Source organism: Ixodes scapularis, unplaced genomic scaffold, assembly GCF_016920785.2.
Source record: "Ixodes scapularis isolate PalLabHiFi unplaced genomic scaffold, ASM1692078v2 PGA_scaffold1__304_contigs__length_218370807, whole genome shotgun sequence".
Classification (NCBI taxonomy): Eukaryota; Metazoa; Arthropoda; class Arachnida; order Ixodida; family Ixodidae; genus Ixodes; species Ixodes scapularis.
The window spans coordinates 142,189,828-142,205,921 of NW_024609846.1; the positions used below are offsets into that span (position 1 = coordinate 142,189,828).

Consider the following 16,094-nt stretch of genomic DNA (forward strand, 5'->3'; position numbering starts at 1 on the left):
TGGAGAAACAAAGGGTAATAATGCCTGCTGGATCCCACTGAAGGCGCGACCTGCACTTCTCTCTAGCCTAGCCAGTTTGGAACCCCGGAAATTTCTCTTCCAACTGGTAGTGCCGAAACCGGCATGGCTCTCAACCAGTGGGCAATGTTTCGGTCGTTTTTATTCCCCCAATATTTAGCTAGAAAAAAGAAGCAAGTGACCTTTAGAGGGTGGGCCTTCGTTCCGCACTTCGTGGCCAAATACTCGTGTTTAGAAAGTTTACACGTTCGGTAGATTTCAAATAATTCACTTTGTTGATGAAAAAAGAAAAAAAAAAAACACGTAATTAAGACAGGTTGGTCATACCTTCTGGTTGCTTTTCCACATGTGTTTTATGTAGGCAAACGTGACTGCAGGGTACGTCGTGGGCAGGGGCTGGTTGGGGTTCGACGACGGGTCCGATCCCAGCAGTGTCACCAGCGTCCTATGGGACTGAGCCTGTGCGGACGAGACATTTTGTGACGGTCGCGTTAACAGCATTCTAATCAGTTTAGGAGTGGCGTGTCACTACCATTATCACCAAGAACAATAAACAGGCAAGCCTGCAAAAAGCTACAGGATACATTAATTCTTGCTGGTGGCTTTCGAACATGCAGTATGATTAATCGTGTCTTTACAAATATTTGGCCCTTCCCTCCAATGTCCAAATGTTGGTTAACGTACGCGACGAGGTACGTCTAGTGGAAACGTTTATAAGCTAGTTTCTCGCGTAATTAGGCAAAACAGTCAAAAGGGAAGTTACAATATGTGAACATGACAAGGCACATTCAACATCAGGTTGGCCAATAACTTATGGTACACAATGATATCCGAGTAAGCCGTGAATCTGCGACATGCACCGACAGTCCGGCGATGCGAGCATTCTCCTACAAACTTTGGACACTTATCTACAGATAAGTTCCTTCTGCTACTTAAAAAAAAAAAAAAAAAAAAAAAAAAAAAAAAAACTATAAAGAATTGAGAGAAAAAAAGAGAGAGGGGAAAAGCTTGATCTTCTCACCAGGCGTCCAGAGCGTCTGCAGAGGCTGCTGAACTTGAGCCAGGTACGCATGTCCTCCTTGGGCTTCACCACAAGAGAGTGGAGCTGCAGGATCCTCTGCCAGTCCTCCACTATCCTCTGGCAGCCCTGAAGCCATCCAGACAAGAAAGAGAGCAAGGATCATTAAGACAGGGGAAAGGTTGCACGAGCCAGGCTACTGCAATAAGCTCACGATAGCACTGAACACAGTGTGTAAGTACTGAGACGTTAGCTGTGCCAATCTTCATGACCAGAAAATGTTCCCCCTCCGGTACAACTGGCATAGCTGAGGCTTCAAGATACTGCAGATACTAATCTGATTGACTAAAAGCAATGTTTTATTGGAAACAGCTTAGAGCTGGCAAACTGTTTGTGGTTTGGTACAAAACAAAAATAAAAATTTTGACTCATGTATGCTGATTTCAAACATTTATTTCGTTATAAAATGGTCCGATATGTACAGGATTTTGAGGATAATATCTGAAGGTAACCACGCCGATCTGGAGCAAACTTATGGGAAGGAAGCTATAGAGTGGAAACCATAGACGTCTTTCACAAGGGTGTTGCCATCTTGAATTGTCGTCACTTCCAGCATGTGCGAGAACATTGTTTTGACGTCGCCACGCCAATAGAATACATTTAGGATATAAGCATAACTGTCACACATTCTTGTTTTGCCTCCCCTCTATTGTTTTACTATTTGCAGGTTGAAATGTTTTATTATTTTTTCGTCGCCCATACCGGATACACTTATTAGGTGGCTGGGGACGAGAGTAAACTAAAAAGTCATCCGCCGAGATGAATACGAAAACGTGTGTTTAACCGATTTTTCTACAGAAAAAAAAAAAAGAGTGAATCAATTTAGCAACGTAAAGTTGACATGTTTGAGAATAATCACAATTCTGAAAACCTTGTTGTTTAATTCGGATCCAAATTATGGCTAAGTTATAGTTTTCGCAAGATTTCAAATTTAACATTTTCTTTCCGAAAGTTGTACCCAGGGGTCGGATGGAGGTTTCGTGTCACATGTCGTGCTTTCCCTTATTTGGGAGAGCAATTCTCTTCCAGGCTCCCAAACCGACTGCCCCAAGTCATGTCCAGAAGACGATGCCAGACTAAAGTCCACAAACCAAAGGAACACAACCACCCTGCATCCGAGGTACCCAAGGAAGCCAACAACTCTCTTCCTAAATGATTTTTTTTCTTCAGTTAGAAACAGTGACAGATCCAACGCAGCAGTTGGAATCTATGTTAAAGGACAACTCCGCTTCATTTTTGATATTTAGAAAACTATGTAGCCCTCTTCAGTATCGTATAGGAAGACCCCATGTCAAGTATTACGATCTAATTCCGTCTATATATTTAATAAACTGGCCAGCAAACCTTCAAGTGAGCCAAGTTGCCGAAATCTGCCAACTCTAGCGTGCGACGTGAGGCGCAATCGTCAGCGGAGTCAATGCGACGAAGTTGGAGCGGCCAACGTTGAGCCACTACGTCAGAGGCATGACTACGTCATTCTCACGTTTTGTTTGTTTTTACTTCTCAGAGCGAAATTGAACGATGACGTCATGAGTTTCTCCTCCCGGTGTTGGCTGAACGGCGTCCACGTGATCACCGTAACGCGGATGCGCTAGTTTGCGCTGCCCTGCGCGCTTATCAGTCTGTTTCTCCGCTGCCCTTCTCCTCTTTCGTCTTCTCCCCTTCCCCCTCTCCCCCGGGCCATCACCGTCCACTCCATGCGAAGCGACCTGCCAGCGTCGCGTGTCCTGTCCATCGCCCCCCGAACGTCACAAGACCACGTATTTTGACGTGACTTGATTATGACTTTGACGACTCGAGACCAATGTTGCCTGACGGAACCGAAGTTTCGGTATCAGCTGATGTTTAAATTACGATTGCACAAATAATATTCCACATTTCGCGAATCCGAAGACGTAGAGCTGTTTAGTAGTGCTTTGTGAAATGGAATCACATGTAAGCCTAAATTTTTTGGAATTGAGCGGAGTTGCCCTTTAAGCGAAAAGAGCATAGAGAGTGTTAAAACTTTCTTACGCACCACAGTGCAAAAGCCGGTGCATGAACGTAATGTATAGGCAAATTAACTTAATCGATTCAGAGCATTAACATAATCTATTTGGTGCATTAACATAATCTATTCGGGCAGACAGCCACGGTCAGCGGAAGTCTGGGGGGGGGGGGGTTCAAAGAAAACTTTACTTTAAAAGAAGAGCTAAGGGTCTTTCTGCAACCCAGAGAAAAGAGAAACATGAGACAGGCTTGGGGTGGAAGAAAGATAGCTTGCCTGGAGTCTGTCCCACCACTTCTGCTTGATTGCTTCCCTGCGTTCGGGAACAAGCTTGTACTGAATCACTTCCTCCAGTTCGGCCAGCATCTGGACTTGCACCATGGCCTGGGGAGACGGGAGTGGCCTGAAGTCAGTCTCAAAGAGCACCTTTTTCTTTGATGAAACCGCTTGCCCTATGGTTCTTCCAAATTCATGGCACAAAGAGCAGACACTATGCCCTATCTCACTAGTTACGTGCAGTACTGTAGAAGCCACAGCCAGGAGAGAAGGCAAAGTCGCTTTTGTAAGAATTTTGAGTGACGAGCTAATCTCCGAGAGAGACAAGAGTGACGTCTGCGGTACACAAAGGAGTGTGGGTAAGAGGGGAGTTCCTCTTTACTGACTGCTAATGTTACACACATGCTCCTGTACCTTTGGTAACGCTGTGCGCAACTACTGAGATAAAGTATAGGCCAGTCCACGCCTTGATTTGCTACGCTGTGCGCAACTACTGAGATAAAGTATAGGCCAGTCCACGCCTTGATTTGCTACCAGCAACCGAGGGTTTCACATTCGCAATGTTTTCAGAGATGTAGGATGCTCGGTGAGTATGGATAAAAAAACCTTCTCTCAGTTAATGTCAATGTTCAATTACAGGTTGAATTCAATGGTCCACTGCTGTGTATGTCGCAACTTTGGGCGGGCTGACCATAAGCCACCACAACTACCTCTCTTTACCATCAAAGCTTTTGTTCAAGAAAGACAATGAGTTACTTTACCCACAGCTCACAATAGTGCATTTGAATACCGCCTTTTACATTCAGCAGCAGGCACACATCTTTGCAAACATGTATTCTTTAGGGTTGTATAGCAACGGCTTTCACACACAATTTTCATTCAACCTGTCAGTACATCGTGTTGATTTGTAACAACGCACCTAGCAGTACAGAACAAAAGGCAGCAAAAACACCAAACAAAAATACACAAAAGAAAGGTGAAAGACAATGACTTACACCATAGGCACGGCTATAACTCTCCCCCACCATGGCAGTGAGGTCTGTGTCGATCAGATCTCTAGCCTTGTCAATGAACTGTAATGGAGAGCGTGATAAATGACATACTGTAAAACCCTTAATGTTCTCGAGCCCCCAATTTTCGCGAATTTCACGAATTAAAGAATTTGCGAAATTTAAGGGCGCACGAAAATTTCGGTCATTAAGATTTTCAATGCAGGCGTCTGGAATTCGCGAAATTTAGTGGTCGCGATTATGTCATCTGTGACCGATTCGCAAAAAATAGGGGCCGCGAAAATAAAGGTCTTTACAGTATCACAGCAAAAAATTCTAACGTGAGATAAAAAATAGCTTATTCAAAAACACATTGTGGCAAGTTACATATACAACCAAGATGAGGATAATGTCATTTCATGCGCAACCAAATAAACCAATGAAAAGCAACAGAGTTACCTTCGGTGTCCACTATCACCGCATTTCTAAATTCCCCGACTTTTCCTAGCTTTGCCCGATTTTGTTACCAAATTCACTGACAAACATGGAGAGAAAAAAAGTTGAAAACAGCAGTAGATTGTACCCTCCAAGATCCCAAGAGCAGCACGATCTGTGTCGGGAGTTTCCCCTGGTACTTGCGCGATTATTGACATATTACTGATAGAATGACATATCCATCAAATGGTTGTCTTTAAATGTTCAGGACACATGAATCAATAAAAAAATGCCACGAAGCTCCCTGTATTGCCAAATTTCCTTCAAACTGACAATATTTTGTCTCTTACACTTCCCTGACTTGCCGAGACTGACAAAATCCCTCCCCCTTCCCGACATTTTCAGGAGTATTGGCAGACACTTTGTTTATGTCATGTTCAGTGATTGTGGTGCAAATCGACCACGAAATTACACCAGGCGGAGACGCACAGACGGGAAAGGGCCCAGAGGCGGATGCACCCACCTGCTGTGCCACTTGGAAGTTCTCTTTATGCACCGCAAGCACAGCCTGGTGGAAAGCACTGTCCGTCGTCTCCCGAGGGATTACCGTGACATACTCCTCCATCGTCTCCCACTTCTCTGCAATGCCCGAGAAGCAAAATTGGTGTCACGGCAACGCTCCGTCCCCAGCTGTGCCGAGGGCAGGGAAGGCCGAACACAGCAAACAGACTCGCAACTGACACGTCCATCTAATCTGAGAAATGACACTAACAGACGAGAGCTGACATATCTGTTACACGCGCACCAAACGACATATCTCAAGCTAGTTCTTTCTCCGACAGAAACCAAAAAGGCTGTCCTTCCCACAGTAAATTAAAATGTAAAAAAAAAAAAGAAACAAAATGCGGCATTTTTTTTTATGACGTGAACTTTTTCGAAACCACTACTAAGCTAACCTAGGTTCTACTCTGTACGACATGCACCATTGCTACCATCAGAGAAAAGATAATGGGTTTCAGACGGACATTGTGGGCCATGAAGACAAGGGGCTGTCTCTGCCAAGCTAGTGTGCAGCTCTACTGACTACTGAGGAAAGTAAGAGTTGAACTTATAGTAGATGCCAGTTCCTTTTGAAGTATATTCTTTCCTTTCGGTAGTAATTGGTGGCATGCATTCAGTAAGAGGTCAAACTAGTAGCTTCAACAAAATGTGGCAGTGGACATCTGTCCTAACGGTCCGAGCCCCATGTGATTGGTGGTCTTGCATCAAAATGTTATAGGGGCTACTTCACATATAAGACGAGGCAGGTCAGGATAACGCCTCCAAACATTTTATTCCTCGGCTAATTCATATAGCATGACAGCGGCCTAAGTCACACATTAAATTCCGCTCCAAATTGACTCACCGAGGCCCCAAGCAGCTGCTGAAGCCATTCTCGCCATCTTCTGCTGGTTGACGTCCGAATTCTCACTCCAGTTGTCACTCGCCAGTTCGTATAGTGATTCCCTGGAGGAAAGAGTCGGGGGGGGGGTCTCCAGAAATGTCCCCTTCAAACTCTCACTCACTATAAGGAAAATACATAAATATTTTGAAACGAGTGGCAATGGGAGCATTAAGTTAGCGAGTTCCAAACTAAGGGCACTTGCGCTCAAGCGCGCGGTTTTGAAGCATAGCTTAACGACACCATTCGTTGCACTGAAGTGCCACCTCCCTGTTTTCTCTTCCCTTGTTTCTGGTTCCGGCAGCGATTGCCCAACCCTTACAGACGTGGCCGAGTTTGTCTTGTCATGAGTTCAGACGCTTTGTAATTATGGCTCCCGTAACGAGTAAACTCTTGTAGCCTTTATTTGACGATGACAAATTTGAGGGAACAAAAGCGCGGGGATGGCAGCAACAGGCACAGCTTGCCTTTGTGTGGTGTGCAACTGGCAAGGGTACAATTGAATGTGCTCTTAATTTTCCTCCACCTCAAATATTAGTGAGGGCCCAACTGAGAGAACACTGTGCAGCAGGTTGCCCATATATGCAAAAGCAAAGGAAAAAAATTGTAGAGCCCATCAACTTCACGTTAACCTAGAGTATGATTCCTAGAGGACGACCTCAAGGACGACTTCTAGGACGACCTTGAGGACGATGCCTACAGGACGACGTCTAGGACAATCTCAAGGATGACTTCTAGTACAACCTTGAGGATGACACTTAGAGGACGATGCCTAGGACGACCTCTAAGACGACCTCAAGGATAACTTCTAGGACGACCTCGAGGATGACGTCTAGGACAACCTCAAAGACAACTTCTAGGACAACCTTGAGGACGATGCCTAGAGGACAACCTCGAGCAGGACGTCTAGGACTACCTCAAGGGGACTTTTAGGGCAACGCCTAGGACGACCTCTTCGACGACCTCCAGGATGATGCCTAGAGATGATAACAAGGGATCAGGACCTCATTATCTAATAATGACAAGGAAGGGTGGCTCATGCTGGTTGCCCCCTCCTTTTATCTTTATTTATTCCTACTTGCCATGACCAATAGGGAGCAGGTTGCCCCCTCTTTCTAATTTTATTTATTCTTAGTTGCCACGACCAATGGGGAGTTTTCTGTTGACATGTGAGGACGCATTTTTCCCCAGACCCTAGCCCATAACAGCCTCGCTGTAAAAGTGAATAATTTCATTCACAAAAAAATTAGCTTGCAGCAAACTGTCCAACAAAACAAAGCGAAGACTGCTCACAGCACACTGGCTCACGGCAAAGTGCGCATGAGAGCGGAAGCACGTCATCTTACTGGAAGCTAAGCGACTTCAAGCTCCCGCGCACTGTCACACACTATCTTTGACGACGGAGTAGCTCCATTACCGTGCACCAGAGGTGAGCTGTGGCTGTTTAGCTTAGATGGAGTGCAATGCGACAGCTGGAGTGTACTCGAGCGTCCTCGATGCGCCCAATTTTAGACCATTCTTAGGCTCTGCGATGCACGTAATAGCACTGCTGTTTTCACAAGTGAGAAAAACATTTATGCTTACATTCTGCAATCGAGTACTATTTCACTGGCTTGGCTATCCTCCATACATGTTTGGGTATATTCCATTACACAACAGCTTGCTAAACTTAAGTACCGTAATTTCCCTTCCAAAAATAATACCTCTATATAAGTTGCATTCCCCATTAAACTGCACTTTTCAAGAAAAAGTTGATAAAGTCGCACCTTTGTTTTAAGCATATATTTGGGTTGGCATGGTGAAACTGTGTAGAAAAGCCCGCACATATGTGTTATAATAGCAATATATGCGCAAGCGTGAGCAAGTTTTAATATTCTTGTCAACGAATCAAACGAAAAATATAAACCCTGCGGCAAATTTCTGCAGTTAAAGTCCATACTTATGGAAAAGAAATGTGTATAAGCCATACCATTGTAAAAAATGCACTGGTAAAATTTTTTGAAAAAAATCTGCGACTTATATACGTTGGGAAATATGGTAAGCGTTAATGTTTATATTTCCCAAAGTGTGGCTCCGCCTTGCCAAAGTCTAGAGCAGGAATCGGCAACCTTTTCAACGGCGGGCTGAGTCGTCATAAAGCCGACATGGAGGGGGTCGAACGGCAAGTCACGAAGTGGGCAGGAGAAGAAAAAACAAAGAAGTCAAAACATTTTCTGGCCAAGTATGGGGAGGCCGAGAAATGTCAATCGGAAATGCTCCTTGTTCCTGCGTAACCCCATTTGAGGTTGAAACTGCCACGAGGCCCTTGAGTTTGCGCGAGGAAGCGGCAGAGGGAAGAGGGGGAGGGGGTGCTTTTCTGGTGTTGTGTCGGGGGCCACACACAACTGCCTCGCAGGCCACGGGTTGCCAACTCCTGGTCTAGAAGAATGTCATAGCGAAACACAAGTTCAAAATGTATCGGAAGTTGCACCTCCAGCATGCACCCATTGCCCTCCGTCATGCTTTGGCCGGGCATGCTCCCTAGACCCCAAGAATTACCGAAGGGAAAACGATCACGCTGGAAGCAGCGTTTCTTGCAGATCTCTAAGTTGTATTCGGCTACAGCGAGTTTGCTGGCTGACAAAGAGACCTACCATGTTCCAGATTCCCTTCTTCATATATTTTGCTGATGCACGTCACGACTGAACTGCTCCGTTTGAAACGCCGAATTTCAGAAATATTAGTTAGAAATAATAGGCGCCCAATGCAATACATTTTATTCCCATGAATTAAATCCTAAAGCTATATATGACCCAAAGTTTGACGTCGAAAATGCCGTAATAGAATAAACATCGCCGCTAGGTTGAGATACCTAGCTGAAGTCGGCGCCACCTAAAGCCTCTCGATGAAACGCACGCTTCATGCTTCTTATATTTACCAAATAAAAAATTGCAGTGGCTTAGCTCGGCTATGCCAGGATATACGTAGCGTGAGCTTAGGTTCAGCTGATTATTCTTAGCTTTCCTGGTTGTCTAGGATTAGCTTGATTATCATGCTTACTGCTGCTTCAATGGTTATCATGCTTACTGCTCCGGTGCAGCGTCAGACTTGGCTACTGTGCAACGGAGGCGCACAGCTTGGCATGCGGCGGCGCCAGTGCGTCTGCCGCGGCTATGACATCACTCCTCTAAAATGCGCAGACCGGCGAGGCGCGCGGCGGCAGCGCCTCCGGCATGCCAGCTGTGCACCGTGTGATGTCACTGCTCCTCGCGCATGCGCAGCACGGCTCTCCAGGAGTCATGCGAAACTGCTCAACCTCGGCCAGTGTAGCTCACGCTACAAAATCATTGCCGCGTAAATGCGTGAGACAAGTGCGACGGGCGAGCGCTAGAGCAACAACGTGGCGTCTCCATAGATCGTTTCGGTACTGCACCTCCATCTGGTTCTGAGGGCCACGTGAAGAGTGCGCCTCGTGCATTTGTCACCACTTGCAGCACAAACACGACACATTAAGGGGCTTCGGTGCCACATTTTAAAGCGCAAGTTCTCAAACTGGCTTCCTAGGAACACGGGGGCTCTCCAGACTACCCTTGTGGATTCCCAGAGTCCCCAAACTTCCTTGACTGTCCCTGTCCCTAAGTGAAGTGCTTTCCCAGTTAAAACAACGTTTTAGAAGACCCGAGCCATTCATCAGTGCATATCTATGGGCTGGCATTCTTGCTTACGAAGTCTGCAAGCTTCTGCACCGCTTTTATGCATCAGTGCTGAGAACATGAAAAACTCTTTGGCCGAAGTTCAGGGAAGTCAGGGTTGCTTGAAGTTTGAGAGCCCCTGCTCTAAATGGGTTTCAGACTATCCCCCAAGGGTTCACCGAACTCCCAAATTTCCTCCAATGCCCCTGTGCCCCGAATAAAGTGTTTGTCCTGTTCAAGAACTACTTGAGCAGATCTGAGTCACCTACTGAAGCGCAACTATGAACCAAACACCCCTCGATATGTGCATCGTTGTCCGCTTTACACGCCAATGCCGAAACTGAGAGGCGTTCCTCGGCTGCCATTCGAGAAAGGCGACAGTCGCTCGAGATTAAAAAGCCCTCATAGAGAAAGGTTACAACGTCTCTCCCTTCAGCCGGCAACTCGGCCCCCGACCCACCATTCTCCGAGCACCTCGAGGCACCGCATCTGGCCGAGGATGAGCTCGACGTCGCCCGGCCTCTGCTCCCGTGCCTGCCCGTACGCCCGCAGGGCGTTGTCCCAGTCGTGCAGCTTCTCGTACCAGCGCTCTTTCACTTTCTGGGGGCAGAGAAAGAGGACGGGTCAAGACCACGCCCTGCAGACTCTCCACAAACAGCAAACGTTGGGACTGCGCCGTTACGAAGGGTTTTGTGATTAATTTGAGAAATTTCTATAACGCTTCCGGGGTCCTAATACTGCAGTAAATACGGTGTCAAAAGTGAGATTTTGGTAAACCGACACCGCATCGTTAAATGACGGTTTCATCAATTTGCATCTCGATGTATTGCATCAGCCATTACCCGTGCCTTACAAATTACAAAACGAGAGAGATTAGTTATTTAATGCCAATGTTGGTAGAGGAAAAGGATGCTTGCTGCATTCCCGAGGCCTGCACCATTGTGCAAATTAATAAACTCCCTGTCCTATAGAAACTTCAAAAGCTTCTGCATTGTCACAAAAAAAAAAAAAAAAGAAAAAGATTAAAGATTAAAAGGGTTTTTGCCTTACACGTACGGAATACCGGATGCCAAACTCGAAAACAACAACAACAACAACAAGAACAACCGGAAACAAACAATGTAAAGTCTACCAGGTCAGTTGCGTGGCACTTGGTGGCATAGTCCAGAACTCCTGCGGCCGCCTCGGGCTGCTGAAGCTTGTTGTTGATGCTGCGCGGAAATAGACAAACAAAGATTGCAACCGTCGACAAACCCGCATCCTCGACGCAGCTTTACGGTGGCAATGTTTTTCCGATGCTTTGCGCGCGAATCGTGGACCACCCTTGGCACGTGCCCACCTCACTTTAAGTCTGAGCGTAGCACATGCTACGAGAGCCAGCTGCACCCTTCAAATGGGCCCGCCGAGCACGCAACCGCACGTGGTGTAAGAGTAGGTTGGGGCTGCACGCTCTCACTTGTAGCTTCGACTTCGCTCGTACTTGTGGTGAAACAGAGTCAGCCTTCCGTGAGTGCTGTGTCCACAGTTTTCGAAACGACCGCGAGCTTGCTTATAGGCGAGTTGTCGTATACAGTGCGATCGGCAGGGTGAAGAGGGCAAGGGACGTGGTTGCAAGGCAAGAGCACCACTAACTGGCAACACGAAGCGCCATTATGCGGCGGCCGACCGGCAGTTCGGGCGCCAGTTCGTGGGTAATCTGTTCGGGGTTGGCATGTAATGTGCGCAACAAACTGTGGCTTCGGGCGGACGTGAGCAAAAGCGTTTCAAATGCTTTAAATTTAGGACGCCTTTGGAAAATGCCAGACAGAGCCAGTTTCTTTTTTTTTTTCACCTGTGCTTGAAACTTTACTTAGATAGATATGCTGCTTTTCCTTAGTTTTATTTATTTGTGTAAGAACACAGAAAGCAAAAGTGAAACAAACAACAATGAAAAGGCACTGTCTGTGGAAAGAAACAAACATGACTGCTTACTGTTTTTTAGGGTGAGCGTGTTGGTATTGGATAAAAGTTCATGAAAGAATTACCGTATTTACTCGCATAATCCTCGCACTTTTTTTTGCGGAAAATCTATGGAAAGCTGGGGGTGCGAGAATTACGCGGGGAAAATTTTTTCCCGAAAACGTAGAGCTCTAAAAAAATAAAAATAAAAAACCGAAGCGCCAGCAAATTGGGGTTTTCGCGCCGGCAGCTACCTAAAAGTTTTTAGAAGTAGCAATACAGGGCTTACCTTAGCAATAAAACCACAGGTTTAAGACAAAGTAAGATTTAATTTGGAAACACTCGAGCCTCAGTCCGAATCAGTGGTAGCATCGCTGGTCGTTGTCTCGTCGTCACCTCCCGATTTCTCGTCGGCTTCGGACGCCTCGTCTTCTTCCCACACCAAGTTGTCTTCAGTAGCATCCAAGGCATTTGATATGCCAGTCTTTTTGAAGCTCTTCACGACGATGTCTGCTCCGATCATCCCCCACGCTTCCGCTATCCAGCTGCACAGCTGCTCCACCGATGGTCTCTTTATCTTGCCGGCCGGCGTCAGATCGTGTTGGCCTTTGGCCATCCACTCTGCATACAACCTTCGAACATTATCTTTGAATGGTTTGTTCAAAGACACGTCCAAAGGCTGCAGCACGGACGTTAGGCCACCTGGAATGACAGCCAGGTCTGTGCGCAGTTCCTTCAACTTTGTGCGAACCGGTTCCACAAGATGGCCCCGAAAGCTATCGAGAACGAGGAGCGATGGAAAAAGAAGTGCTCCCGGTCGCCGCCCCCACACAGTCTTAAGCCAGTCGACCATGAGGTCAGCACTCATCCAGCCTTTTTCTTGCACCCGTACGTGCACACCAGGGGGAAACTTTCCTTTGGGGAGAGTCTTTCGTTTGAAGATGATGTACGGTGGCAGCTTCCGACCGTCCGCCGTCACAGCTAGCATTACCGTGCATCGCTGCTTCTCCGCGCCAGACGTGCGTACGTGGACGGTGCGTGCGCCTTTCTGCTCCAAAGTAGTGCTGCTGGGCATGTCGAAATTGATAGGCGTTTGGTCCGCGTTCCCAATCTGCGACAGCAAAAAATTGTTCTGCTGCCGAATCCCAATGACGAACCGGTGGAAGTCCACGATCTTATCCTCGTAGGCTTCGGGCAGGCGTTGGCAAAGCGTTGTACGCCTCCTCAAAGAGAGACCATTGCGCCGCATGAAACGCGTGGCCCACCCGTTACTGGCGCGGAAGTCTTGTGCCGGGACGCCTTCCTTTCTGGCAATTGCGCGCGCCTTGTTGCACAAAAGCTCAATGGACACGGCGCACCCATCGGAGCGTAGAGCCTTGACGTAGTCCATGAGCAGCTTCTCAATTCGGGGAAACTTGCCAGTCTTTGGACCACGGAAAGCCCGGCGTGTCCTGTTGGTCGCCTGCAGCTCCCCGTGCTGCCGCCTCCAGTAGCGCACGTTGAACTCGTTGACGCCGAAGTGTCTGCTTGCGGCGCGGTTGCCGTGCTCAATAGCGTAGTTTATCGCTTTCAGCTTGAAAGCAGCCGTGTAGTTGGCGTATCGCCCCATGGCGAAGTGGCAACCAGCACCGAACAAAGAGGTTGGCTCAAAGCGTTCGACCTGGTTCGACGTTCGACCAGTTCGACAACTGATTGCGACGCGACGACCGGGGGCTGCGCTAACGCCGTCTACCGTTGCGGTCGCGAGACCGGCTCAACGACAGTATGACTAGAGTCTGACAGATGGCGCTAGGACTGCTAGCACTCTGGCCATACGGAGCGGCGCGGTGCCGGAAAATGCGGGCGGTGGAGAGTGCGTGCACCATATGCGGGTTTCACGAGCAGGCGACTTTCGCCGCTGCAGTTTTGGGGGTGCGAGGATTACGCGAGGAAAAGAAAAATTCTATTTTTGGTGGCCCACATTAGGGGTGCGAGGATTACGCGAGTGCGAGGATTACGCGAGTATACGCATAAAGGACGCCTGCTGTCCGCGTTTCGTCCTTTATGCGTAATGCTTCCATAAAATTTCAAGACTGCTTGTTTTCCTGTCTTCGCTTAGACCTGCCCATTGCTCTTGCTGTTTCCTGTGTCTTCCGTCTCCCATAAGCCCTGGTGAGACCCTGAATGCTGTGTCACGCAGCGTGCACAAATGCGCGCCGCGTGACAAAGATGGTGCGGACACGACACTGGTTCTCTCTTCTCGCTTTTTTACTCAGACGGGGTAAGCAAAGGCTGTTAAATTTTAGCCCCTGAGGTGGTGATCAAGACGAGCATGTTCCACCGCACTAGCAGGTTCGACGAAACTTTCAGCCACAAAAACACCAAAAATAAAAATGAAGACACCTGGCAATTGCTTGTGTGAGCTAAGAGTGTTGCACCCTGTCACTAGGGATGTTCACGGGACACTTTAAGCGAAAAGATGCCGGTGACTCACCTGATGAGAGCTTCGAGCACTTCTGTGGTCGGACCGTTGTGGAACTCGTCCTCCTTGTAGTGGAGGGCCTTAGCATAGGCCCTGCACTTCATGGCTCGTTCACCTAGGAGCTTCTGATTCAGAGGCAGGGGCCCCTACAAAGAGAAGGCCACAAAAGAAGCACAGGGGTGAGCACATACACTCCCATTTAATGGATTCAAAGCTCCACACTAAACAAAGTTCAGCGAAATCAATCAATAACGAACACCTTAGCTATGCGACATTCAGCTTTTCCCCTAGCGGTGGGAGAAGAGTGCGTAGACTGTGCAGCTTATAGGATATGTGCAGCATCTTCCACACCAATGCTCGGGGAAATTTTCTTTGTGTTTACAAACTGGAACTGAAAATCCAAAAAAAGACAACTGAGAGAGAAAAAAAAACATTTTATATTGATGCATAAACAAAATTGCTGCAGTTCTAGTTTTTGCTCCGGGTTCCACGTAATTGCATAAATCTGACTTCCACCAAAAAGAAAAATATAAAGTTGCAAAGGCAAGCACACAACTATGATAATGATGATAGCAAACTAATTCTCCGCAATTGTGATACTTCTTCCTCAATGAAAGAACTTCTAAAATGGGTAACATCAATACCGGGTGTTTGTCCTAAGAGGGAAAATTCTTTTTTCAAAAAGGGCCCTCGAAATAAAGAAACCATTCTTTCGGGACACCACCGAGCTGGTCTGGAGAGGTCCATGTTTTCTATTGATTGCAAAAGTACCAACAACAGATAACAGTTTTAAATAAAAGATGAAACATGAAAAAAAAAAAAATAAGTAAAAAGATAAAAAACGAAAATTCCAGCTCGAATGACATATGGGGTTTGTGCGGGACACATTCTGTGACAGCGTGATCAAGCCTGTATAATTTTTGCATTTACGGTCGGTGGCAGGTTCAAAGTTCAGGGGAAGCTCCTCCCACCCCTTTTCACTTGAGCAGAGCAAACGCTGAAGAGGAGGCAACCCCCTCTCCAGCGTTCGCTCTGTTACAGTGCAAAGGAGTGGGAAGAGCTTCCCCTGGGTGCTCTTAAACTGTCACAATCCATACCATCAAAATCTCGTCTGCTCATAGCTTAAAATTTGCCAGGGAATAATGCACAGTAGAATCGAGTTGTCCGAATTCAACCAACTGCTACGGCACATTTTAATGACGAGCAACAAATTTCTAACTGGAACGTGCCAGCTAAAGTGAATATTTCAAAAGATACCTAATTAGTAAATTTTAGATCATTAATTTGCTAATATTCAGCTTACACTCCCCACTAGGCATCCACCACGATAGATAACATTATCGTCAAGAAATCATTTCTTTATATCAAGTACCCTTTTCTTTAAATATATTTTCCCCCTTAGAAAAAAAACTTTGCAGTTTTCTTTTTCTCTTTAGTGATGAAACCGTCATATGCACAATTGCAATTTATAGGGAATGCAGCGGACACTATCATTTAGTCTCAGTTCATAGGCATGTGAGGCCATGTCAGCTTCACCATGTCTTCCTTTCATATCATTTTATTCTCGCTATTTTTGGAGCTTTTACAGCTGGAGAAACCTTCTTGAATCTTCCCAAAGTCCACCCTCCAGCTCTCTCCGTCTGTTTGTTTCCTTTTCTTAGTCACTTTTGTTTCCTAAAAAATTGCGTCGTGTAGCCAGCGAAGCTCGTGGCGCAGGCGTTTAGACGCCCGCCAACTAATCAAACTCTCTTCAACTATGTCACGCTTTGCTTTTCGAGGCCATATCAAAGTTGGCTTCAG

The 16,094-nt window shown here is 46.8% G+C and overlaps 1 protein-coding gene across 1 annotated transcript in view; it reads right to left on the reverse strand.

Annotated features, from left to right (window-relative positions):
- LOC115318379 (serine/threonine-protein kinase mTOR) overlaps window positions 1-16,094 on the reverse strand; it is a 164,453-nt gene that overhangs the window by 55,870 nt on the left and 92,489 nt on the right. Inside the window, exons 26-34 of the mRNA XM_042290961.1 lie at window positions 14,307-14,440; window positions 11,028-11,106; window positions 10,356-10,495; window positions 6,189-6,289; window positions 5,307-5,422; window positions 4,355-4,432; window positions 3,360-3,467; window positions 1,040-1,165; window positions 346-477 (exon numbers count right to left, since the gene is read on the reverse strand). Coding sequence (XP_042146895.1) covers window positions 346-477; window positions 1,040-1,165; window positions 3,360-3,467; window positions 4,355-4,432; window positions 5,307-5,422; window positions 6,189-6,289; window positions 10,356-10,495; window positions 11,028-11,106; window positions 14,307-14,440 — 1,014 coding nt within the window. The remainder of the gene's footprint in view (window positions 1-345; window positions 478-1,039; window positions 1,166-3,359; window positions 3,468-4,354; window positions 4,433-5,306; window positions 5,423-6,188; window positions 6,290-10,355; window positions 10,496-11,027; window positions 11,107-14,306; window positions 14,441-16,094) is intronic.